Below are 25474 nucleotides of genomic sequence, written 5' to 3' on the forward strand. Positions count from 1 at the left end.
AAAATATTGCATGCAGGAAAGTAGATAATTTTAATCTTTTTTCACAAATCACGACTGTCACGAACCAGACAGTCTCCCTCCTGATGGAGGATAGTAGATCACCTGGAGAACAGAACACTCAGTTGATAAGACTGATGATACTGCTCACTTAACCACAAGAGCAGAGAATCAAGACATAGCACGCCCTGTGTTAGTGTGATTGAGGGTCTCTGTGACAAACATATAGCAACTATGATTCATTCCCTTTGATCATGAACATATTAGTTGTGGAAGTCGAATGAATCTCTGCTCCTCTCTCCCTCCCCTATTTTGTGCCTGTTAAAACAAATACAGAAACTGTCATCGAATGCACATACTTCTATTCGTTTGCTTAACACCATCACTGCTGCAGCAATTCCCCTCCTGTGCTGAGAACCTTTGATTACCATTGTTCATGACTAGCTGAGCTCGTCATGAGCACACGACCAGTGTACTGCATGACGAGCTGAGCTCGTCATGAGCATCGAAGGGGCTAAGCAAAGGGGGCAAATGGGAAGAAAGGACCAGTTATGAATGCACTGCCGAGATGTCAGTCAGGCTTGAGATAACCAAAGACAATTTAAACAGGCACATTACCTAGAAAAGAAGCAGTGACTCATAGGCAGAATATATGGTCGAATAGAAAAGACACATTTGAAACTGAGCACTTTGTAGAAAAAGGTGGAAGAAGATAATAGAATATTTTAATATTTTGCTACACAGATAAAAGTTTTAATAGTACTACACCTTTGGCAATCCTAAACAAAGCTTGTCATGGATCATGAGAAGCTAAGCTATTTGATTTCACTGGTGAGTCTAGTACCAGGCACAATTTAAGTAATAAAAGGAGGTGATCCAAGTACTAAAATTATTGTAGACATTTAAAGGGTTACAAAACTTAGTTGTAAACCTCCAAATAGAAGTTAAACACTCTGATGACAAATACAAGGTCATGCCAGCGATAAGATGTTAAACTAAAATGTTGGAAAGTAAAGGTCTATCAAGAAAACTGATATCCGTTTGAAAACTAAAACATGCCCAAGCAGTGATAATCATAAATGAAATCATTATTCCTGGAACGGCTAACGTGTTCTGCAGAATCTAATACTCCTTACAAAGGCAGATACATCAACTTAAAGACTCCTTTCTTGAAAGTTTATGCAAAGTATTAAGCTCTTAAACTATATACTGAAAATGAAATGTATTTGAAACTGAGGCCCTACAGAAATGACACCAGTGTGCCAAAAGTAGATAACCGTTTTGATATGTGGTCGGCCCTGGCCATTCAGATGCCGATATATTAAAGAATATCAGTAGCTGAGAATGGAAGGTCTGGTATCAAAAGCTTTTGAGGACCTTCCATCTAAATTGTTCAGTCCCTTTAGTCAACGGAACCAAACACAACTGCAACCTACATTATTGATCTGCTAGAATCCACTCTGGAAGTACTTAAAATGGTAAAGAATATTGAATCAGAGTCTAAAAACCAAAACTGAAGCACAGATAGAAGCTAGTTTGTTATGGAATGAAACTAGACTCTATAGTTGCCATTGGCTTTCTAAAACAAAGGAGTAAAATCTAGTAAGCATCAGTGATGTTACTGAACCTGAAGTTTAAGAGACAGAAATCTACCATACTACACTGAAATTGATGAACGGGATTTCCTTTAAATAAGAACTTTTAGAGAAGTTAGAAGTGGAATCTAAGTCATCCTGCGCATGTTTACATGCCATGTACATTAGGAAGAGTATCCATTGGTGTTGAAATCAGCACAGAATTGCAATGGGAACAAGTCTGTAGATAACAAGTTAAATGACATGATGGACATAATCACTAAGCTCATTCCATCTCAGACCACTAATACTAAACCCAGCAGTTAAGCATGAAACATGCAGAGGCTCACAACAGCCATCTGAACAGAGAGAAAAACAGAAGTGTAATAGATCAAAAGCCCCCCTACATTTACTCACCACTGGAAGTGAGTATTCCAAGAAAAGAGTCTAAGCGTTGCTTTTTTTGTCACACACATGATAAAACTGGCACTTGGCAGGAAAACCACTGACTAGGCGAACATTTGTGAACTCTACTTGATAATGATTCATTTCAGTTTCGATTCAAGTTAGAGCTGCACACCAGTATGTCAGACCGGTATTCCACCTTAAGATTGGCTACCCAAATATTGTGAACAAAATTTTGAGGACAACAATCTTGACAAGGCCAGTATATGTAGGTGTTTATCGGCATACTTTACTTAACTTCACATAAGTGCACATTGATGATATATATCTCATCAATGTAGTTAGATATGGAGTTAAGAATAATAAATGTATACTTCTGGATTTACCTTCTGAAAATGTTGGCCACAATTTTTTCATAGCACATAGTTTCAGTGGTCAATATTCCAACATGCAACCTGCCAGAGATATGTGTGTTTCAGTTGCAGCACCTTACCAGTGGCTGTCCTTGTACCCCAAGCTGGAATAAGGCATGGACCCCTAGCTCATAAAGAAGGGCTACTATGCTGCCCTAGTCAAGAGGACTTCTATCTGTGGAAATAAAAATAGGCTGTGCTGTGCTTGGTCAGGAGGGTTGCTTGGCAGAGAACAGGAGCACAGTTGAAGGGAATTCGTCCTTTTGAGGCTTCTCCCATTCCGCTGATTCAGAACATCTACCTACATCCCCAAGCACCTCCTCCATGCGGCATCCTGTATGTCCACTGATAATTTCTCCTCCCGTCAACCCTTAAGGGCCAAGAGCTCGATTTCTACGACATCCCCCTGCAGGGCTACGTAAATGTGCAAAATAGCATGTCAGCCCCCTTTAAGGTTCTCATCAATTCTAATTGGCCAGCTTCCTGTGTATGGTCACTGTCTAAATTCCATGATTTATCTGCCACCCCTCTTAATGCAGAATATAGGTGACACTGACCCGGTTCTAATGTGCCCCTCTCCATCTGGTCTACAAAGGTGCAAAGGCTACCCTCCACTGCTATGTCCAACCTAGTCGTGTTTCCAGCTGTGGTCCAGGAATCTACTTGATAAAACCTCTCTTAGCTGCCTGCACTGTGGGGGTACCAAAAGGGGAAGGGAGGTGCATAAGGTGTCGCTCTTTTACCGCAGTGTATATATTTCTTCCAGCACCATGTCACCACCGCCAATAAAGTACTGGGGATAATACGGTATGAGGAGGAATCTAAGAGCCTCTACAATAATGTAGTGTTCCTGAAGTCAACACCCAACAGATGGATGGAAGGTGTCTATCAGCCATCGAAGCGGCCATTGAAGTTGAACTGGGGCATAGTAAAGCTCATAATTTGGAGCACCGAGCCCCCCATTCTCTGGTGTATCATATTAAGTGTCCAATATCACTGTGTTCCTTTTCTTAGCCCAAATCAGTGATGCAAGTATGAGTGGTAAGTCTAGAAAGAATGACCTCTTTAATATTACCTGGAGTGCCGCAAAAAATAAAAGAGTCATTGAAGGACACTCTCCCCATAGGTTTTAGAATCTCTCCCAATAGATCATAGGTGTGGCTGTGTCTAAAAGGGTAGCATCTGTCAAGGCCTTTCCCAGATTTTCCCCCACAAGGTCGCGTTCACAGTGATACATTTGGACTCCCAAATATTTGAAGGTGTCATAGTTCCACAGTAAGGGGTGGTTTCCAGTGGATTGGTGTTCAGGCATCCATAACAAAGGAAATAAACATAATTTCCCCCAATATATCTGCAGGCCAGAGAGAGGCCTAAAGTGTCTAATACCGACATACATCAGGTAGCAATGTGGGGTCTGCCTGTAGATAAATCGGCATACATGGATCCTATCATTAGGCTGGTCTCCCACTGGATAGCGCCAGGCACATGTTTGTTCCCGTAGCATACAGGCCAATGGCCCCTTTTCCAGGGGAACAGCAAGAGAGCCTAGTGCCAAGTTCAACAGCAAAGCTATCCAATATGTAAATGAGATAACCCCAGGGTGTCGACACCTTTTCAATGTCTGGTGTGGCCACCCACCCCTGCATGTCAACCTGACGTGCCCACTCCACAACACCAAATAACCCGAGAAGGTTCGAATACATGTTCCAACCCAGAAAGGAGTAGCCAGAAAATTAAATAACCCCCACTTTGAACAAAACCTCAAGTGATGTCAACTAAGTTAACCCGTCCCTTTCTAATAGTTCCCATGACCCTTAAATCCATTCATCTGTCCATCTACCCTGCAAAGCTTCCACCCATTTATCATCTTTTTATATTTCCATCCCTCTTCCCTGCTTTCATTATTCTTACCATATATGGAGATTCCATTAACTCATCTGTTCACATCAATAAATCCTTTCACCTTTCCAGTTTTCCATTTATCCATTGGCCCATCCACCCAGTAACCATTTTCCTTACAGATAAATATATATATGTACACTTTCACTTTGCTGTCTATTCAACGTTTCACTCTTCATCCTTTCAAACATCAATCCTGGCATTTATCCTTCCTTTTTCTTTCACCCACTCTTCCTTCCATGTCACCTTTCACCTATTTCCTCATTTTAATATTGCCTTCCTTTCACCCTTCTTTCTTTTAACCCATCTTTCCTTCTCTTTGCCCTTTATAGGTTCTACAGAAATTCTTTATTTTTTGGCATTATTTTTTCTTATTTACCTGTCAGTACCCCACTATGTGCTACTCTCCCTGTCTATTTTTAATTTGTTTGTATCACCACTTTCTGCTTTACTGAACTTGGCTAACACTTGACCCCGACCTCTCGGCCCTGCTATTTGCTAAGCTAATTTTTGTTTGCAGGCAAACTAAAGAGGCAAATGTATAGTAACCAACTTCCAGTGAGACTGTTAGTGATTACCCCCCATTTAAGCTTCTAACGTGGGGGGTTCACGACACCACTGCTGCCCAGAATGAACCCATTCTGATCTGAGTGGATCACTGTATGTATCATGGTAGTCAGTCTATTCGCCAGGACCTTCTTCAGCACATTGTAATCAAGGTTAAGTAATGAAAGCGAATGATAGGATGCCACCTCAAGTGGATATATTCCAGGTCTTTAGGAGCACTGTTATCAAGGCGTCCCGCATGCTGTCTGATAATCTGATCCGATCCCTGGCTGTTCTGTATACCCCTAAAGGTCACAGGGCGACGGCGGCCTGGAATATGACATAGAACTCTATAGAGAGGCCATAAGTATCAGGACTTTTACCAGTGGCTATCTGCTTGATGGCCAGTTTGACTTCTTCAAGCGTCAGGGGTGTGTCCAGTTACTGCCTCAACAGTGGATCAAGAGGCGGCATGTCACAGGAGCGTATGTACGCGGGTATTGCATCTGGCTGTTTGCCCAGAGGTGCTTGGTAAAGTGCAGTGTAATAAGTTTCAAAATCCGTATTAACCCCTTGCATGCTGGTGACGGCTCCCGTCCGTCATGGCACACAGTGCTCGTGTGCTGATGACGGCCGGGAGCCGTCACGACCACGCCCGCGATCGGAATGTGCCGCACAGGAGCAGAATTCCGACCGCAGGCAAGGGGTTAATGACCAATTGGTAATTTACTACAGTCCCTGTGAGTGTGCAAATTGCACCCATTCGTTGCAAAGGAAATCAGAGGTCAGCAGCCAGGCCAATAAGCTGTTGACGGTTAGTAGATTCTCTGTAATCAAAAGAACATAAGCTTTGGGAGGCCTGCCTGTATTCGGATCAAATGCCCTCTAATTTGCGTATCCCATCCAGGTCCATTACCGAGGCCTGCTCAGCTGCTCGTAGCCACCCATATACTTCAAGGGCCCGATTGTGATGCGGTTAGGAAATCTTCCCAAACTAATCGGTTTGGAAATGGTTTCCGAAAGACTTGGTTCAGGAGAGTTCAACCGACCGAGTATGATGCATCCGGGTGCTTCCAGATAAGATTGGTTGGACTCCCATTGACTACACATGACCCGTCGAATTTAAGGTGCCACTAGTAACGAGGGCCCCACTCTACTAGGCTTTGGCCGGTCTCCTCCGGCCATTTTGAAAAGGTTAATGGCCATTGCTTTGAGCCTCTGCAGATTTGTACCAAGTGCACCAAACATTGTAAAAAAACTTTTAAACTTTGAATGGTAGAACAAATCTCAGTAGACTTAACAGAGAGATACAAATTGAAATGGAGCAGTTTAATGAGTGACTGACGGGTATCTGTACTGAACTGAGATTCTGCTCTGCACTGTTTGAGACAGTGCTCGTGCTGCCTGAACTGCCTGCAATGTGAACTTGGCTTCATGCTAGCAAAGTAGGGATTTTATCACGATCACTCCCATAGACTTAACATATGGGTATAGGCTCTAAAGTTACTAGAAGATTATAGTGCTTTGTTCATAGGCACTAGAATAGTAGTAACGCATAATGATCAGCTACGATTTGCAAATGTGTTTTGTTTCTTGAAATGTATTGTATTTATTTATTTGACTCCTGTGTTCTTCCATCAAGCATTGATAATCGAAACGTTGCTCTTGTTTGTAAACTTACATACATTGTTGAACGTATTACTGCATTGCTCTAAAGCTATTGCCCTTGTCTTACAGTGTCCATGGAGGTCTACTGACTGGAGGCATGAATATCAGTATATTTTCCTGGAAAGCTGCACTTGTCCTCCAAATGCTTTGCTGCAGGGTCAATGGAGGTAGTAGGACGTGGTTCCTCCTATTTTTCTTGAAAATAATTTATAATGACTTTAATGTTTTAATGTACAATATGATTGAGACTCTCTATTATTAAGCTTTTTAAATTACTGATTAAAAGATTAGATTTGATAAATATATTTAAGCTAGATGATAAAAGAGAAGAATTCTTTTTATAAAAACACTAGCAGCCCGCCCCAGCATTGCCTGGGGTAGAAGGAGGCTGGGGGCTGCATTTCAGGTTTGCGTGCTCTCCCGCCCAGGCCCCCGCCCGCCACAACATTGTCTGTGTCCCGGACAATGTTGTGGCGGGTGGGGGCCGGGGCGGGAGAGCACGCAAACCTGAAATGCTGGCTTTCCTTACCCCCGCCTGCCCTGACATTCCCCAGCAGCCCGTGCCCCGCCCGCCCCGACCCTGGCTGCCCCGGATTCTTACCTTGCCTCTGCTGCTCACACCGCCGGTCCATATTTCTCCGCTCCGCCGCTCTGCCACTCATCACCTGTCCGCCGCCGCTCCTGCCCGCGCCATATCCGCCTCTCTGCTCCGCCGCTGGCCTCACTTCACCGCTCCTCCCCTGTGCGCCATGTCCGCCGCTCCTGGGACGCTGCTCCTCCCCTGCTCCTGACGTGACGACGCACAGTCGCGGCCGGCGCTACTTTGGGGGAACTACTTTTTGTAAAAATTTAACTTTTTATATACCGTTTATTTTTAAAATTTTTAAAGCCTATGACCATCTACACACCCTGCCGATTTCAACGGTGTATCAGGTGTGTAGATTGGCGCTGTGGTTCCCGAGTTTACCTTGCCTAAAGGTGCAAGTTCTCTCTTTATAATAGTAGTATAGATACAAGTGCAGTGATGACCTTAATGTTATCGGGGTGAATGAGAAGTATACAATGACACCTAAATGAAGGCGTAGGGTGTGATTTAATTTGGATTTATAAGCCCAACAGTATATTTAATTTGGACTTTTCAGTCAATGGAGGTAGGGCCAGCTATTAATTTCCTTATTACTCAGTTGGACTCATACCTGCATGCTTCTTAGTACGGGAGGTTAGTTTAGAGCCAGGTATATATTGGAATACCATTTATTAACAGGATTAATGAGCCAGAGAGATGGGGCATATTCAATAAGATTTGCTGACACATACTATTTTACTAAGGGTTTAATGTCCTAAAAGTTCCTAGGCAACAGGTGATCTGCAAAAACAACATCAGAAGTCTCCTGTTTTGTAAATATATTATCATGGAAAAGTGTAATATTCTATCTCAATAAATGTAATCTCAATAAAAGTGCTTTCCCCAAACTTCTATAAATTATGCTTTTTGACCTTTAGATTACAATACCAATGTATTGGTAATTATGGGTGCTGGAATACCAGATTCCTGAGTTAGCTAGAATGAGGACTAAAATGTCAGAAAAGTGAGAAAAAACAATACATGTGGAAAGATTTCAAATGCAGTATAGGAAGGTCTACAACTAAATTATTAAATTAATAATGGATTCTTGTGCCCACATTCTTTTAGGGAACACTCGACATATATATCTTGATTACATGTGTAAATTCACGTTTGGAATTCTCAACTCATACATTTACAATCATGAAGGGATTTACGTGTCATGTTTGTAGCATCTTATAGTACAACAATGTAGTAATAATATATAGGGGTGAATTTTGCCTGGTCAAATGCACACAGCCCACCTGAAAAAAGTGAAATTCTTTACGAGGGCTGGTGAGTCTGGGCTGCTTACCCACTCCTTTATTTTCATATGTTTTATATTATTGCTTTTTTTGCATTCAGCTTGTGTTTGGAAATAAAAGAAGTCAAAATTGCAGAATTGGCAAGGCCAGACCTATGGTCAATGCGTGCTGTACTTTGTTGCTGTTACTTAAGTGTTGTGTTTGAAGCAAGTATTTCATTTTACCTACTTTGTTTTCGTACATCCTTTACATGGTTTTATGTTTAAGCCTCTTTGCGTGGCTTTGAATAGCTTCACAAATATGGAGTAATGCAACACAGCTCAAATCACTGCATTGCCTTACTCTGCTCAAGGGAGGCGTTCCATGGGCATTGTGGTGGGTGTTCCCACGCAGTTCTCATGGTTTCGGTGGTTTTTGATGCATTCCCGGATTTGCAAGACCTTAAAAACTTGATAATGCTTCAAATTCTTGTGCCTTCCCAGGTGAGACGTAAAGAGGTGAAATATGTTTATTTCTCCTCGTTTTTTCCTCTTTCTAATTGTGCTGCATTCTGCAGCACACACAGAAATAGGAAAACACCTCTATTCATTGTTTCTAAGCACAAAGGTTCCCCTTCCTGCACAAAAACAATCCTGCCTATAATCGGAGAAGAGACATCAGAGGGAGATGAAGAAGGGTACCTGGAAGCGGCCTGGGATCTGATACAGACCATGAAACAATGGTGACTGAAAGCAAATCGCTCCTGGCCAAGCTATTGGAGGACAACTGTAGCAATGATCCGGCTTGAGGTGACATAGCAAATGATAGGGACATGGCGGGGTACTCAGGGTGGTGCAGGGGACAGTAAGATGTTCCACATCACCCCACACAATAGACTTAATTGCTCATAAGGGGATGGCGCTCCAATGGCTGTTCCTGATCCAGGGACTTTGTTTAATTATGGTTTAAGTTTGGGGGTTTGTTTACAGGTGCCTGTCAGTTAACCAACCTATGTATTTGATCTCAATCATGATACACTCTCCTGGGCAATGGTCATGGGCGGGGGCATACACAGCGACATACACATTTACCCCTTGGTTACTTATAGGATGACAGACTCACTGACTCTACGAGTAGTGACCCTCAATGTCAAGGGGCTAAATATTCCAGTAAAGTAGAGGGCGATTCTCTCCTACTTAGAAAATACACGAGCGGACATACGCACCTATTGCCCAGAGACTGGCTGAGACTCAAATGCACAGCCTTCCCACAACAATTCTTCTCTTCATTAACCCAGAAATCCACTGGGGTGGCAATATTGTTTTCACGGTCCTTTCAAGGGAAGATAGGAGTAAAAGTAGCAGAGATCGAGGGCGCTCTTGGGATACCACATACACTTCGGCGCACACTTGTTAATGGTAGGATCAATATATACCCCAAATGAAAGACAGGAACAGTTTTTACAAGAATGAATAAGGGACGTAAGGGTAGCACAAGATGGCTGGGTACTACTGGGGGGTGACTTGAATTTGGTATTCCACAACGACCTAGACCACTCGACCCAGAATCATGGGACGGCAGGGGCAAACAGTGAAGGGGGAGCTCAGTGGCTATGAGAGCTGGGATTGAGAGACCTCTGGCGGGAGTTTCATCCTGAGACAAGAGTCTACACATTTTACTCCCATGCACATCGATCATACTCATGTCTGGATTACTTCTTGGGTTCAAGAGAGGTGCAGCTGGCAGTCCATTCCATAGATATTGAGCCTAGAACCTTGTCAGATCATTCGGCGGTACAGCTGGACCTCGCCCTTCCATTCCATTACAGAGGTCCTTGGGCTGGTGATTGAGAGAATGTATGCTTCGCAATCCAACAAATAGAGAAGGTGGTAAGGAATATTTAGAGATTAGTGACCGCCCGAGACTTCCCCTGAAATGGTATGAGATGCTTTAAAGGCAGTAATTAGAGGGGTGCTGGAAGCGGACTCGGCCGCTGAAAACAAGGCCAGATGAGAGAAGCGCAAGGAACTCCAGACACGGGTTCGAGAGCTCGAGCATATCCACCACTGTACTGGTGCCCCGCGGGTCTGGAGACAATTGGAGTCAGCAAGGAAGCAACTAGCAGGATTGGACTAGGATCATGCTGAATACTCAATCCTGCACCTTAAACATGCATACTATCTAGGGGGTAATACATTTGGGAGACTACTAGCTACCAAACTCAGAGTGCATCTCCAAGCCAACACTGTGGAGGGGTTAAGAACTGAGACGGGTGAAATAATAACTATAGATGACGTGGTGGCAGCTAGATTCAGACATTTTTATAAAGATTTATACACAGCTCAAGACATCCCCCACTTCAATCACATCTTACTTAGAGAAAGCCACTGTAACCAAACCAACAGATGTTCAGGCCTCTGCATTAGATCACGCTATTAGAATAGAAGAGGTCATTACCACAATATCAGGACTGAAACCCAACAAACCACCAGACCCAGGAGGCTTCTCGGCCCTGTTCTATAAAACATATTGTACCATATTAGCCCCTCTGCTAACCACACTTCCCCCATCGATGCTTCAGGCCTCCTTACCTGAGTAACTAGAGGACTAGAGCAGTGACAGCGGACACAGCCTGCAAGCAGGGGCTGCAGTGCCGGGGCAACGCGAGTGAGGACCTTTCTGCCGACACCGCCAAGAGTCTACTTTGGCAAACTACGCGCGCCGCGGTCCCGGGACTACATCTCCCGGCAGGCTAAGCGGTGGCGCGCCCTCTGACCTGCAGAACGGCTCCAGGAGGCACATTTAATCCACACGCCCCCGACAGGAGGGAGGAACTCCTTACCTGAGTAACTAGAGGACTAGAGCAGTGACAGTAGACACAGCCTGCAAGCAGGGGCTGCAGCGCCGGGGCAACGCGAGTGAGGACCTTTCTGCCGACACCGCCAAGAATCAACTTTGGCAAACTACACACGCCGCCGCCCCGGGACTACATCTCCCGGCAGGCTAAGCGGCGGCGCGACCTCTGACCTGCAGAACGGCGCCAGGTGGCGCATTTAATCCACGCGCCCCCGACAGGAGTGAGGAACTCCTTACCTGAGTAACCAGAGGACTAGAGCAGTGAGAGCGGACACAGCCTGCAAGCAGGGGCTGCAGCGCCGGGGCAACGCGAGTGAGGACCTTTCTGCCGACACCGCCAAGAGTCAACTTTGGCAAACCACACGCGCCGCCGCCCCTGGACTACATCTCCCGGCAGGCTAAGCGGCGCCGCGCCCTCTGACCTGCAGAACGGCGCCAGGAGGCGCATTTAATCCACGCGCCCCTGCGTTGCGGGACGCGAGCGGGACGCCGGGCGAAGCCCGGGCAAAGGGCGGGCCCTCTACGGCCTTCCAAGGCCAGAAGAGGCTGGGCTGGGCCACCCCCCTAACTTTACCACCACACTGAAGAAGGTACTCTCTGTCACTTTATTTTTCCTTTACTGTATGTGGGTTGTCCATTCCTAGTACCATCTTAAGAACAGTTAATCTCTAAGTGTCACTTATACCTTTTTGTTTTTGAGCAGTATGAGCAAGATCACTAAATCCACTAGGATGCCCACCCTAAGGTCAAATTCTAAACAGAAGGTGGTTGCCCCTCAACCAGTTCCTACACTTACAGCAATTGACATTATGCTGTAGCAGACCATAGGGGCAGTATCAACTGCAATAGCTAATACAGAAAGGAGGTTGTCCTTACCACCGACAATACTTGTCCATGATTCACAAGATGCTGCAAATGACCCTCTGGTAGCTACTATAGATGCCACTGATGATTTAGATTTAAGCCTCGGTGTCACTTCTTCCTTCGCCGAGCTTCCGTGTGCACAGGCGCCCTCTGAGTCAATAGGGGATATAGAAACTTTTCAGCCAAACTTAAGTATTCCACGGGATGGGGAGAAGTCGAATCTAAACAACACAGTGCCAAAAAAAACTAGTGATGTTCGTGCATATAAGAAGAAAAAAAAGGGCCAGAACACCACGCAAAATCACAATCTAGTTGCCCCAATTTCCAATTTCACACCAGGAATACCTTGCTGGGTAACAAATATGGTAGCTGATCTCAAGGCAGACCTTGAAGATACGATCATCGCCCATATCAAACCACTTATGTCAAAAATTGACAGATTGACGTCCCTAATAAACAGCAAAGGGATGGGTCCCACTAGGCAAGTGGCAAATGATGGCATATTAAGTAAAGGGGGGTCAAAAGGGGGTACTACCAATAATATACCAAATGATAAGGTCACAACAGTTAACCAATCCTTAGCCAATAAATCTAAGGATGCACCTAAAATAACACTCCGGTTGGGAATAAAGCTTCTGCATCCTCGAATCCTAGTGTACCTAGCACTATCCCACAGGCCAAACCGAAGGAAGGGCAAAGAATTGGAAATCCTTCAACCTCAGATGACAAAACCTGTCAAAATTCTAGAAAAAGTTCAAGCACAGACACTGTCCAATCAAATAACCAAGTAGAAAAGGCAAGGTTGGCACGCTTCAAGACTATTAATCTTCCACCTGAAGCCCTTCCCTTTGTGGTCGTACTGACAGGAGTGCCACCTATGAAGGAGGGAAAAAAGGAAACACAAATTGAATTAAAAAATAAATGTATACAATGGTTACAGCTAAATAGACCTCTACCGCCCAACATTTCGGGAGAAATACTAACGGTTAGACGAGGGGAATGGATAGGTAGAAGTATTAAAACAATTGCAGGGGACATTATAATTAATTTTAGAGACACGGCTGCAGTGGACTATATATGTAATGCACCCCCTAGTGGAACCAACACACTAATCCACCCTTTACATCTTTCATACTTCTATCCGACCATACCCCAAAGGCAAATGCAGAATAATAGAATACTTCTGAGCAGGGCATACCAGCAAGCACCCCAGCAGAGATTCAAACAATGGCAATCCCCCTGGCAAGGCAGCCTTGATTTTGATCCCTTTCTATCCCAGTATGCACACTGGAACAGGTTTTGTGCACTGGATGAGGTGGACTGACTTAATTTTGAGGAAATTAACACTCTGCCTCTTCATACGAGCTTAGATGAGGAAGGGAACACAATGATGGAAACCTCACCTCTATACCCCCGCCCTACCTCTAAATTAGTGTATAGTAATGCTCAGGTCACACCTTTAACAGAGACCACGCCTCCAAGTGAATGTTTGGGACCTCCAAAAAGTAATGGTTATGTTCCTAAGGGTCCATTCATGATTCTTAGTTGGAACTTAGCGGGTATCCATCGGAAACTGGGCTCACCCGAGTGGAACACTCTGGTGGAGGCGCATAAGATCTGTCTGTTTCAAGAGACTTGGAGCCTAGAACCACTTCACCGTGTTGGCTATGTCACATATTTCGTGCCTGCGGAAAAACATATAAATGGGAAGGGACGCCCCTCGGGGGGTTTGCTTACTTGGGTAAGCATCTCCCTTAATTGTCGCACAAAACCTAAGCACATCAATAGTCCAGACATCTTAGGACTTTCTTTGAAAGGTCCTTGTAGGGGGTCAACCATTGACTTGTACAATATATATGTTAGAAGCACCAAACATGGGTCTATGTCCCCGATTGTAACCACTCTTGAAACAGAACTAAGAGAAAATACTGAGGGTGCCCAAATCTTAGTCGCGGGTGGCTTCAATTGCACCTATGAGCACCTCTCCTCAGATGACACTCTGGACCTGGGTGAGGATGACTCTAGAAGGGGTATTCCAGTCCTAACCATTCCCCGATTAAAAGATGGTCTCATTGTGCGATCCAGCTAAATGCTCTGACATTGGAGTTTGGCCTAAGAGCCGCAAATGGTCGTACACCATCAGACTCCTTGGGTGCTGTCACATATATCAGAGCCAATCACACCTCGAGGATTGACTATGTTTTGCTAGATGTCACTCTATGGGGATTAGTGCAGGACATGCCAGTTTTACCCACGGTAGAGAGCGATCACAATTCGCTCTCCTTATCTCTAACAAACCCCTGGCCCAATAAATCAGCCGAAAAGTCCCCTAAACATGCTCAAAAAATCGCCGTCTCTTCTTGTGGGAGACGCTTAAAGTGGAATAAAATCTCTGCTGACGAAGCCAAACTTAAAACAATTAATGAATTGCTTTTGACCTCACAAATGGAACTGGATACTATTAATCCAGCCTTGCCAACAGGAAGGGTGACATCTATTTTTGAGGATACACTTAGGTCCATAAGGGATATATTTCTGAAAAAGGGGTGTGTGGGGAGGAATATGGTATCCCGGAACTCTAGGGGTAAGCATGACTGGTATACACCTGCATGTAGACATGCCAAATCCCTTTTGATTGAGGCTGTCAAAGGCAAATCACAACCCCAGATACAGGAAGCCAGGAAAGAACATAAGCGAACCATAGCAAGAGCAAAAAAGGAGTGGGAAGAAGAGTTCTGGTGCACCTTAAAAGAGGCAAGTGCTAAGAAAGATCCAAGGTGTTTCTGGGACACAATCAGAACCAGAAACAGACCTGATAGTGACCTCATAACATGCAACATCACTAGTCAAGTGTGGGTCAACCACTTCTCTAAACTCTACACCAGCCAATCCGGACATATCATCTTAGATATACCCAATGAAGATCAGGGATGGGCAGTGGCTCCAATTATGACCTATAAGGACTGGGAGGAAAATCCAATAGACTCAGACTTCTTAATAAAAGAAGTAGAGTACGCCATTAGAACCATCAAGCCTCAAAAAGCGGCTGGTCCGGATGGTATTCCTGGAGACCTACTACGCTCAGACATTCAGAAATGGGGGAAACTTATCCAGTGCCTGCTTACTGCCATCTGCAGGGGCGCACCGATCCCCACATCCTGGAAAGGGGCGGAGGTCGTCCCTATTTTTTAAAAAGGTGCCAGGGACGACCCGTCCACCTATAGACCTATAAGCTTGCTGGACATAAGCCAAAAGGTAGTTGGTAAGGTACTGCTGGCTAGAATATTGGACTGGATTAATGAGAATAATATCCTCTCTGCCTATCAGGCAGGATTTAGAGTAGGCACTGGCACAATAGAACAAGCCTTTAGATTGATGTTAGTGTACTGGAAGGTGGTGGTCATAGGCAAAGGCAGTCTTTATCTCACATTTATCGATTTAACGACTGCCTTTGACCTCGTACCTAGGGAGACCCTTTGGAAAGTCCTTACTGATATGGGAATACCGCACTATATTCTATCCTTACTTGTAAGGCTCCATGAGAACAGCTTTGCCCAGATAAGATGGGGCGCAGGTGGAGAAAAAACCAGCAGTATCCCGGTGGAGAGAGGGGTTCGCCAGGGATGTGTTTTAGCTCCCACCCTTTACTCCCTGTACATCAACGGAGTGGTTGAGCAGCTGCTGAAAGATCCTTCAGATGAACCATCCCTGGCGGGGGAGCGTATCCCCACCCCTCTCTTTGCCGATGATACGCTCCTCCTGTCTAAATCCCCAATGGGTCTTCAAAAACTCCTCAACAACTTCCAGACTTTTTGTGTAGAACGGGGCCTGGTAATCAATACCGACAAAACGAAATATCTTGTGATGAATCCCCCCAAAAAATCTGTACGCCCCCCCCAAGCTAGATGGTGTACCTTTGGGGAGGGTAGACGTATTTGATTACCTAGGTATCCGTTTGTCACATAATATGCAGTGGGCCCCCCATCTAGATAAAATGTTGCTAGGCCATAAGAGGGTAACCGGGGCCCTCCTGAAGGAACAACGCTCTTGTGCTATAAGACCTATAGCCCCTGTTATTGATATTTACACAGCTAGGGGGGTTAGCTCTGCTCTCTATGGGGCAGAGCTATGGGGCTCATGCAATATTAATGAACTGGCAAAATCTGAGAGGAAGTTCTGTAGGGCCATTATGTCACTTCCCCAAGGCACCCCTATGACCCCATTAATGCTTGATTTAGGCTGCCAACCTATTGAAGATCTAGCAAAGTTCCAGCCTCTACTCCTATGGGCCCAGTTGTGGCGAGTCCCGGAACTCGCCAAATATGCGAAAGGGCTCTCTGAAATCATGTCGCTACCAGGATGGCATAGAATTAAATGGTTAAGAGACATGAAATCCCTTTTGTGCAATTTGGGCCTAAGTGAAGCCTGGGCAAATAAGGAATCTCCAGCAAAGGCAACACTCAAGACTCTGTACTGGAATTGGATCCTGACTAAACGGAGCACTAACTGTACACTGGGCAGACTGACGGAGGACTTCTTAAAGTTCAAGGACTTACCAATTCGGGAACTCTATCTAGACATTATTGAGAAACCATTTGATAGGACCCTCTACTTCAAATTTAGAATTGGATCTCTACCCCTGTATGCTTTTACATCTCGGTGCAAACCACCAGCACAGACTACAGAGTTTTGCCCCTCGTGTCCACTCAAACAAGAGTCAGTGGCACAGTTTATGTTTGAGTGCCAGGAGTATGCCCGACCGAGAAGAAAATGGCTTAAGCATTTGTGCCGGATGCTGGGGACCAGGCATCACGTTGAGGCACTACGCATTTTAATGTCAGACTCTCGCCCATCGTATGTTTGTACCCTCTCAAAATTTTTATCATGGGCCTGGAGCATTAGAAGCTAAAGGCTTAAAGAAAATGTTTTATTCTCTTTTAAACCAAACCCCAATGATACGCTTCTTTTATTTGTAAATCAAGATTTTTAAAGCTTAATGTAATCAAATTGTCGTATTTCTCCATTGCTCTTTTTTAATCAAATGAATGAATTTGTGTCTTTTTATTGTGAAGCTTTTATGATAATTTTTAACGAAATAAAGCCTTTTTAACTTGACTTGGCTTCAGGCCTCCATCTCTGTCATAGCAAACCCAGGAGAGGATAGGGCAGTCTGCGGGACCTACCGACCTATCTCACTCTTGAATGTAGACGCAAATTTATTCACAGGTATATTAACAGCTCGACTGGCTCCACTAATGCCCGGACTCTCACTCCTGATCAGTCAGGATTCATACCCAACAGACAGTGTTCAGACAACACTAAACACCTTCTTCATCTTATAGAAAAAGCACCCCTTACACAACGTGAATTAATGCTCTCCTCGATAGATGTTGACAAGGCTTTTGATAGAGTACCTTGGCCGTATCTAGTGGGGGTGCTGAGACACTTTGAGTTTGTGGACAAATTCTGCTCTTGGATATTGAGCAGATATGAGAAACCACGGGTGTCGGAAAGGGTAAACGGCAAAACTTCAGATTGCTTCCCGATTTGGCGCGGCACAAGGCAGGGATGCCCTCTCTCCCCTTTGCTTTTTGCATTATATGTGGGGCCATTTGCTCAAAGAGTGAGCTGCAACCCAGATGTGCGAGGTATCCACTCTGGGGGCGAGGACCACTGCATTATGCTCTATGCAGACAATGCCATGATCCAAAAGTTTCCCACCCGAGATTCTTAACCGAGGTTGAACACTTCGGACTAGTCTCCCGCTTCTGCATTAACGTGTCTAAATCGCTGGCACTGAATCTGACACTCATCCCTGAAATGTAAGACCATGTTAAGCAATTTCACTTGATTAATTGGCAATCCACCATCACATACCTGAGGATCCGCCTAGCACCGACAATTTAGGAGATCACGATGACCAACTAGAAAGACTTAGTAGGCAAAACAAAAGAAGATTCAGTCCGGTGGCACCTTTATGCATTGGCTAGGATGGATTCTTACCTAACAATGATGGCTTTCCCAAGAATATTGTACGTGTTTCTGACCACACCTCTTTGGCCACCACGGGAGCACTTCAAGACTTGCAGGGTGTCTTTAGCTCTTTTGTGCTGGCAAATAAACAGCCCATCATGTGAAGGAAGCTAAGCATGCGAGCCCCAGGAGACAGATGCCTAGGAGTACCATCCATAAAAAGCTATTTCCAAGCAGCCCAACTCCGATACAAGGTGGAACAGTCCCGCTCGTAATCAGAAAAACGTGGTTGTTCATGGACAGGGCGCTGGCGGGCTCCCAGCTGTGGAAGATCCCTTTCTTAGAAAAGACTAGTCGTGCACCAAGCCTCTATCTATCGGCAATCATGGCCCCCACACTGAGGGTCTGGGACACGTTTGGGCTGAAGAGGGGCCTCACATTGTTCCCGTCCCCCTTGACTCCTGTAGTCGGGAACCCAGCCTGTATGCTAGGGCTGAATCGCAAAGAGTTCAAGGCCTGGCAAAAACTAGAATGCAGATCAACAGGTCATCTATTTGACAAAGAAGGCCCCAATCCATTAAATATTTTAAGAGCAAATGGGATGCTCCCTGAGGAAGAGAGATTCCACTATACAGAAATCAGACAGTGGGTGATGAACCCAGAGACAAGAGAAGCTGTGTAGAGATGCTTAACCGCCTTTAAGAAATGGCTCCTTGGCAGAGACTCCGACAAACGACTAATCACCGACCTATACAAAATCCTAATGGGCCCAGAGACAGAGACGGAATCTACAGCTCAGCAAAGTTGGGGGCTGGAGCTGGGGAGTGAGCTGACCCAAAAAGAGTGGAGAGACATTCTCAATAGGGCTAGATGCTCAGCCCCCAACACATGTATTACTGAAACAGCAGTGGAAATACTCACCTATTGGTACTTGACCCAAGCTTGTATGCACAAAATCAACCCAGCTCACAACAACAAATGCTGGAGATGTAGCACATCGACAGGAACACTAACGCACATAATTTAAGACTGCCCAAAATTGCCTCACTTCCGAGAAGAGATTCTAATAGAGATAGATATACACTTCACGACCCAGCTCCCTAGATTCCCCTCCTATAGAATTGTGGGCCTCCCCAACTCACTCACATGCGCATTTAGATCAAGGAGAGGCAGATATATAACTCTAGCACTTAGAGCAGGACACCAAGCTATATAATCTTTATGTCTTACTGAGAGAATTCTAACAAGACTAACTTGGCTACACCGAATTTGGGACCTGTTAGGGATGGAGCGCCTCTCCTCGACGTTTAGGTCAGAGGGAGACACTTCCGGGAGATCTGGCACCCATTTATACCACTCTTATCACATAAATTTACTGAGCTATCCTGCCTCCAATATCTTAGACTATTAAGACTAACATAAGGCTCCCACCCAGCAGACATATGTGGAGACCTAGGAGTTAACTAGTACCACTAGAGGAGCCTAAGAGAATAGGATGCACAGGCAAGAGAGGGCTGGGAGTTTTGGAGTTTTGCTACTTTTTCCCTTCATTCTCTGTGTAAAATGTTGCATCACAACCGGCAAGGCCGAATGTTGACGCCGAGTCGGAATGTACAGAATTTTGCCACAATACTGGAGCAACAATAAAAGAAATGTAAACATAAAAGTGAAGCACCCAGGTCTGAGGCAATCAGTGACACTCCCCTTTTTCACAAGGGGGAGGACCTTGAGGCACTTTTGCCAGGCTTAGGAGGTCACACCCACTGGTCTATGAAATCCTCAGCCTGGCAAAGTTAAGTTCAGACAGAAGCCTGTTTATTCAGCGCATGTCTAGCTCCAGGCTCTCTGTCTTGAACAAGAAGAGTGTCTGTCAGGCTGACTTTTGCTCAGCCTGAAAGACACTCTTCCTGCCTAGAGAAAGGTAGGCCACACGGCCCCCTCATCTTGTATGGATGGGGCGCTGCGGCCTACTCACTTGGTCATTATTTAAAAGTGTAGCCAGCAGTGGGTAATATCATTTAATACTCAGCCTGCTGACCTCATCCCGTCTGCAAACCGATGTAATATAGATGCACACCCGAATTCTCCTGTGACTTACAAAGTATGGTCCCTAAATTATGCCTAGTCTGCTTCTTTGGAAAATTAAAACTAGGCAGTAATATTGGAAGAATATTATATCATCTAAGATACATACTCCAATGAAGGGCAGCGCACACCTAAAATTATTTTACCATTAAATGTATTTAAATCACAGGCAGCGCCCTGCTTAACCAAGATTTTCCTATGAGTATGTGGGACTTACTTTTGTAGTGCTGTTGGTTTACTACTCAATTCTAGGAGAAAGCCAGGAGTACTTCTGACCTAACTCTGGAACTCAATAGTGTAATCTGGCCCACAATTGGGATGTTACACATTAGGTTTGGGTTCTCTGACCCATACCTAATGCAGTTTCATTGTTTGAATGAAAATTATGTGTGAGTCTCTAAAAGTGTCTTGGCCTAAGCAGTGTGGCCTTTAAAACTAAGGACGAGGCCTAATACATATGGACTAGTGTACAGAGCGTGATAAAATCATAGATAGAGCTTTAGCTTTTCTTTCAAGAAAGTATAAACAAATTCAGCTAGCAACTAGGGGGCAGATTTACAAGCCCCTTGCTACACATTTACACCCCATAGTGTCACTTTTGTGACGCAGCGGCGGCGTAAACTATGCGCCACGTTGCGACTTATTTACAATGTGACGCATCTAGGGAGATGCGTCACATTGTAAAGCTGTGCTCCACATTAAACCTGCATCAGGTTTAATGTATGCAGGGTGGGCGTTCCGTTGCAAGGAAGCCCCGTAAAAGTGACGCAGTGAAATCTACAAGATTTCACAGTGTCACTTTTACGTCCATGCTGCGTCAAAACCCTGTGCCTGCTTGAAGCAGACGTAAGGAGTGACGCAGCATGTTAGGCATAGGGCGCCCCTGAGTATTGTTGGAGTTGCGTCGCACTTGCAATGCGCCACTGTTACGCCATCAGATGCGACACACATCTGTCTATCCCTGCACCATGGTGCACCGCATTGTAAATGCGACGCATCTGTGGTGGCGCAAAGGTAGAATTGCGTGTTGGATCTTTACTTGCACGTACCTGCTGATATGCAGGGATGCTCCAGTCCTTGTAAATCTGCTCCTAGATATTTACCTACAGCAACAGATATACAGTTTAGTAGCTGAGGCACTTACAAAGGATCACAAGTATCACTCTTACCAAAAACAGTCCACCGCTCTTAATTTTCATTGTTGGTGCATGAATTAAAGAAGTGATCAGCCACCATAATTGCTCACAATCCAGCCAAAGGTTTTACTGACAACTTCAAATTATGTAAATTAACTGAGCACTCTCATTGGTCACTTACATTGAACGGTAAATAACTCCTAAAGGGAAAATCCAAATTGTATGTGTGATGAACAATTCCTGAACAAAACAGAATATGAGATGATCCATTGTAACTATTTGACATTTCCTTTATTTATAATTCATTGACAGTAAAACTTGCTTGTAGCCAACACATTTTATTGAAATAGAACTTCTTCAGAGCTTATTTATTGTTCATGTTAATACATGGCCTTACCTACACTGCACAAGAGTTTTGTGATAAACTGGCTATCTACTACAGAGATAACATTTTAATATCTACTTTGAGCTTCCCCTCTCTGTTGAACATAGTTTCTTGATAGAAGCGATGGGCATCTCTACTGGGTCCCCTAGGCTCTCTGTCTTCTCTCCCATTTTGGCTCAGAAAACCAAAGAGCTCCTAATAAGTCTGGTTCCCTTATGGACCCTTGTCCACCCAAAATCCTACAGTTATCTCCTGATTTTATTTTTAAGACCCCTCAGTTATGTTCTAGATACAAGTTGCGGCTGGCATTGCTCGTGGGTGGGGGGGGGGGGGAGTGCAAGGGGTCATGAGGAGGAGGGATTTGCAGGGAAATTAGACAAAAAATAAGTATATTAAAATTACTTTTCCGTCGGACCCCGTGTCTTCTCAGCTCCTGCTCTCCTGCCTGCGACAGGAACAGGAAGCAAGCAGCCAGGCTCCCTCCCTTAAACCAAACACAAGGCTGTAAGCAGCGTTGTGATTGGTCGGGCTGCCGCCCAGCCAGCAGCTTATGTGGCTGCAATGGCAAACTGCTACCCTTGTTCAACATCCAAGCCCTTTCATATGACGATGATACCCATGTCATTGTATCATTATATCCATCTCAGACAACTTGTCATTTGTATCAACACGTTTACCCACTTCATGACCAGGATAAATACCTGGACGACAGAACATTTTCTAGAACTTAGTACGGACAAATCTGCAGTGCTGGTATTTGGGGCACCAGAATCTATCTGGACCAATACTTGGTGGCCAGAGGAATGTGGGAGTATTCCAACCCTGTGAAAGCTGACAAAAATCTTAATTTTGAGACACGGGTCAATCGTACTGCAAGTACATGCTTTTAAATTATCACAACTCTTTGGAAAAATCTTTCCATTTAATCCGGCCAAAATGCATCACTCGATGGTCATTGCATTAATCTCCTCCCAACCTGACTACTGTAATGCCCTTTACTTGAGTACTAAGCACTAAAACATCCTCTTTGAATAAACTGCAAGACTGCTTACCTCATTGTTAACACCCCCAAAAGTATGTCAGTTATAGAAGGCATTTGCGTTCTGCACTGGGTTCCTGTTAGGAAGCACATGTCCTTGAAGGCTATCTTCTTGGTCTTCTTTGCCCATCATCAAAAAGCATCTAACATCTTTCTGCTCCCTTTAACAATTATGTGCCAGGTAGGAAGCTCAGATCCACTTCTGGTAGGAAAGTTACGAACCCCAGGTTTTTCAAAATCAGATGGGGCAGCTCTTCTATTTCCATTCCTCCTGCCAGGTTATGGAACACTTTTCCTGCTCACCTCTCTAAGTCAACACATTTGTCTTGTTTAAAAAATCCTTGAAAACATGGCTATTTTCATCCTAGTTCTTTCTGGCATTGTGATTGTTAATGGGTTCTGACTCTTCGGTATAGAGTTTAAATACCTTTGGGCTTAAAGTGCTCTATAAAATCCAATTTCAATTAATTTAATTAATTTCGGGGTTCTCTTTCTCTTTCCATATTGCATTAATAATCTGACTTGTGTTCATCGTATGTGCAAAATCATAAATAATAATTCCCCATTCTCCTCTGATAGGGAGCAAAGGCAATCATAATGAGTTGCATGCTCTCAGGGTGCTCACAGCATGGTTTGACGCCATGAGCACGACAAGAGCACACCATTCAATATGATTACCTAATTGATTATCATGTGCCAATAGCTTTGATAATTTTGACAAAGTACATGTGACTTCTCAGGAGCATAGTCCTTTCAAACTATTAACATTGACTGTTTGCTTTCTTGGTCATAGGCCTTCAACCTGGTCCAGCTGTCCTGATAGAGGTCATAAAGTATATGGTAGCAGGTAGCAAACGTGGGGGGGCACCAAGACAGTAAAAGAAGCTTCAACCCAGCACCTCATAATACGGGATAGCTGTTGTAGATGAGTATTCTTAAACCCAATTCCTTGACTACTATACACTTTGGACAGTGGACTTCCATTTTTAGGTCGAGCCCTGAGCCAGCGCGCAAGCGCTGCTCTGTGGATGATCTGTGGTAGTTCACTATGTGAGGGAAGCCCCGCCCACTCCCCCGACCATGTTTTTCATTGGCTTGTGTCTTTGTCCTTCGTAAATGCTGCCTTGGGATTGGTTTATAGGCTTGCTAGTCCCTCCTTATTATGGCCACACAGTACTTATTATTTACTTTAATGAGCTTCTCCTACTGCCTTATCACCCTCTCCCCCCCACTCCCGCTGTCCGTGCCTTCTCGCCCTCCCCGCACTCCCGTTGTCCGCGCCGACCCCCTCCCGTTTGCAATGCAATAGGTCTTGCGTACATGCGAGTCCTATTGCATTGCAAAGGCTTGTTTTCTCAATAGGTTCACTCGTGCACTAGGTCGCTCTAGGGCTCTGTACTGAGCTCAGAAGCCGAACCATTGCTACACACCATGCCGTTGCCAGCCCCGCTCCACTTCACCCCCCTTGAGTCGACTCCTCTCTCCTCCTCCTCGGCTGAGCACGGTTTGGTGTTCGGCGAATTGTCCTGCGACTGTCTCCACCAAACGAGATTTGCTCAGAACCCAAACCCATTAACAGAGGCTTGGGTGCATGTTTAAGCGCTCGTTAATTGCCACAGGCACGCCAACGTACTTTAGTCGTCAACTTGGGATGGCCACCCTTTCAACACTGGGGCCTTGATAGACACCCCACTTATAACGCATGTGCTATATTGGTTGACAGTTTGTAAAAGACTTTGGGGGATATTCACAAATTAGCTTAGCGCAACTTTGCATATCGCAGTCTATCGCGGGAAAATAACACTGTGTTAACGTTATATTCACAACCCTGTAGCTCCATGCGATAGTTCCTCGATAACGCGTCAAATGACCGCGTTAAAATCAACGCGACGCCGCAGAAATGCAAAACACAAATGCAAAAAAAGTTGCAATGAGGCCAATCACGATATAAAGTTCCGCGATAACCAGCACAGGCCGGCAGTTCCCACGTGTCATGCTGGAGAATGCACTATAAAAGCAGAACAAGAAAAACATCCCCCCAAAAAAATCAACTGCGTAGCAAAATGGATGCACCCGGACCGAGTGTCCAGGTCAACGCGAACCCCGCAAGCCCCACAAGCCCCACAGACCATCAGCAAGAAACCTCATGGTCGGGGAAGGCCAAAGGGAAGAGGAAGACACAGTTCAGTCCACATGGCAACTGAATCGTCGTCACGGAGGTGAGAGAACTTCAACGACAACTGTCTGTTCCCTCCACCTTGTCATTGGCAACACATACAGAAAAATGGCATTCCATCATGAATGCAGTCGGAGTGTCAAGGAGATCAAGATGCACTGGCATCATGTAAAAGTCAAACCAAGCAGAAACCCGCTGCCAACAGGGAGGCAGCAACGGCGAATGGAGGTGGAATTCCTGCGTCACACGAGGCGGTGGAGCAAATGGTGGCCACAGTAATCCCGGTGGAGACGGTGCAAGGAATTGGGAGTCCGGACACTGCTCGACATGACCTGAAACAACATCAGCAGGGTGAGTAACGAACAGGGACTGGAGGGACAGGTGTGACGGGCACAATGGCACACATGCACAATGACGTGTAGCACACCGCACACCCACAATGACCCTGGTTCATGTCCCTGATTCCTGTGGCACACTGCAGCACACATACGAACATCAAGTAGGCCCCCGTCCACCATGTCCCCAAAGGGGTCCCACCCCACACATCACTAATTCCACAACACACACATGCACTTGTGCCAAACAAAACAAAGATGCATATTTGTGAGCC

General features: G+C 45.0%; 1 protein-coding gene across 1 annotated transcript in view; it reads left to right on the forward strand.

Moving 5' to 3' along the window:
* The window catches only part of LOC147747364 (interleukin-12 receptor subunit beta-2-like), a 710479-nt gene that overhangs the window by 69454 nt on the left and 615551 nt on the right, over positions 1 to 25474 (forward strand). The window contains exon 2 of the mRNA XM_086936242.1: positions 6572 to 6669. Coding sequence (XP_086792368.1) covers positions 6600 to 6669 — 70 coding nt within the window. The 5' untranslated portion in view covers positions 6572 to 6599. The remainder of the gene's footprint in view (positions 1 to 6571; positions 6670 to 25474) is intronic.

The sequence above is a fragment of the Lissotriton vulgaris genome, chromosome 1_1 (assembly GCF_964263255.1).
Source record: "Lissotriton vulgaris chromosome 1_1, aLisVul1.2, whole genome shotgun sequence".
Taxonomy (NCBI): domain Eukaryota; kingdom Metazoa; phylum Chordata; class Amphibia; order Caudata; family Salamandridae; genus Lissotriton; species Lissotriton vulgaris.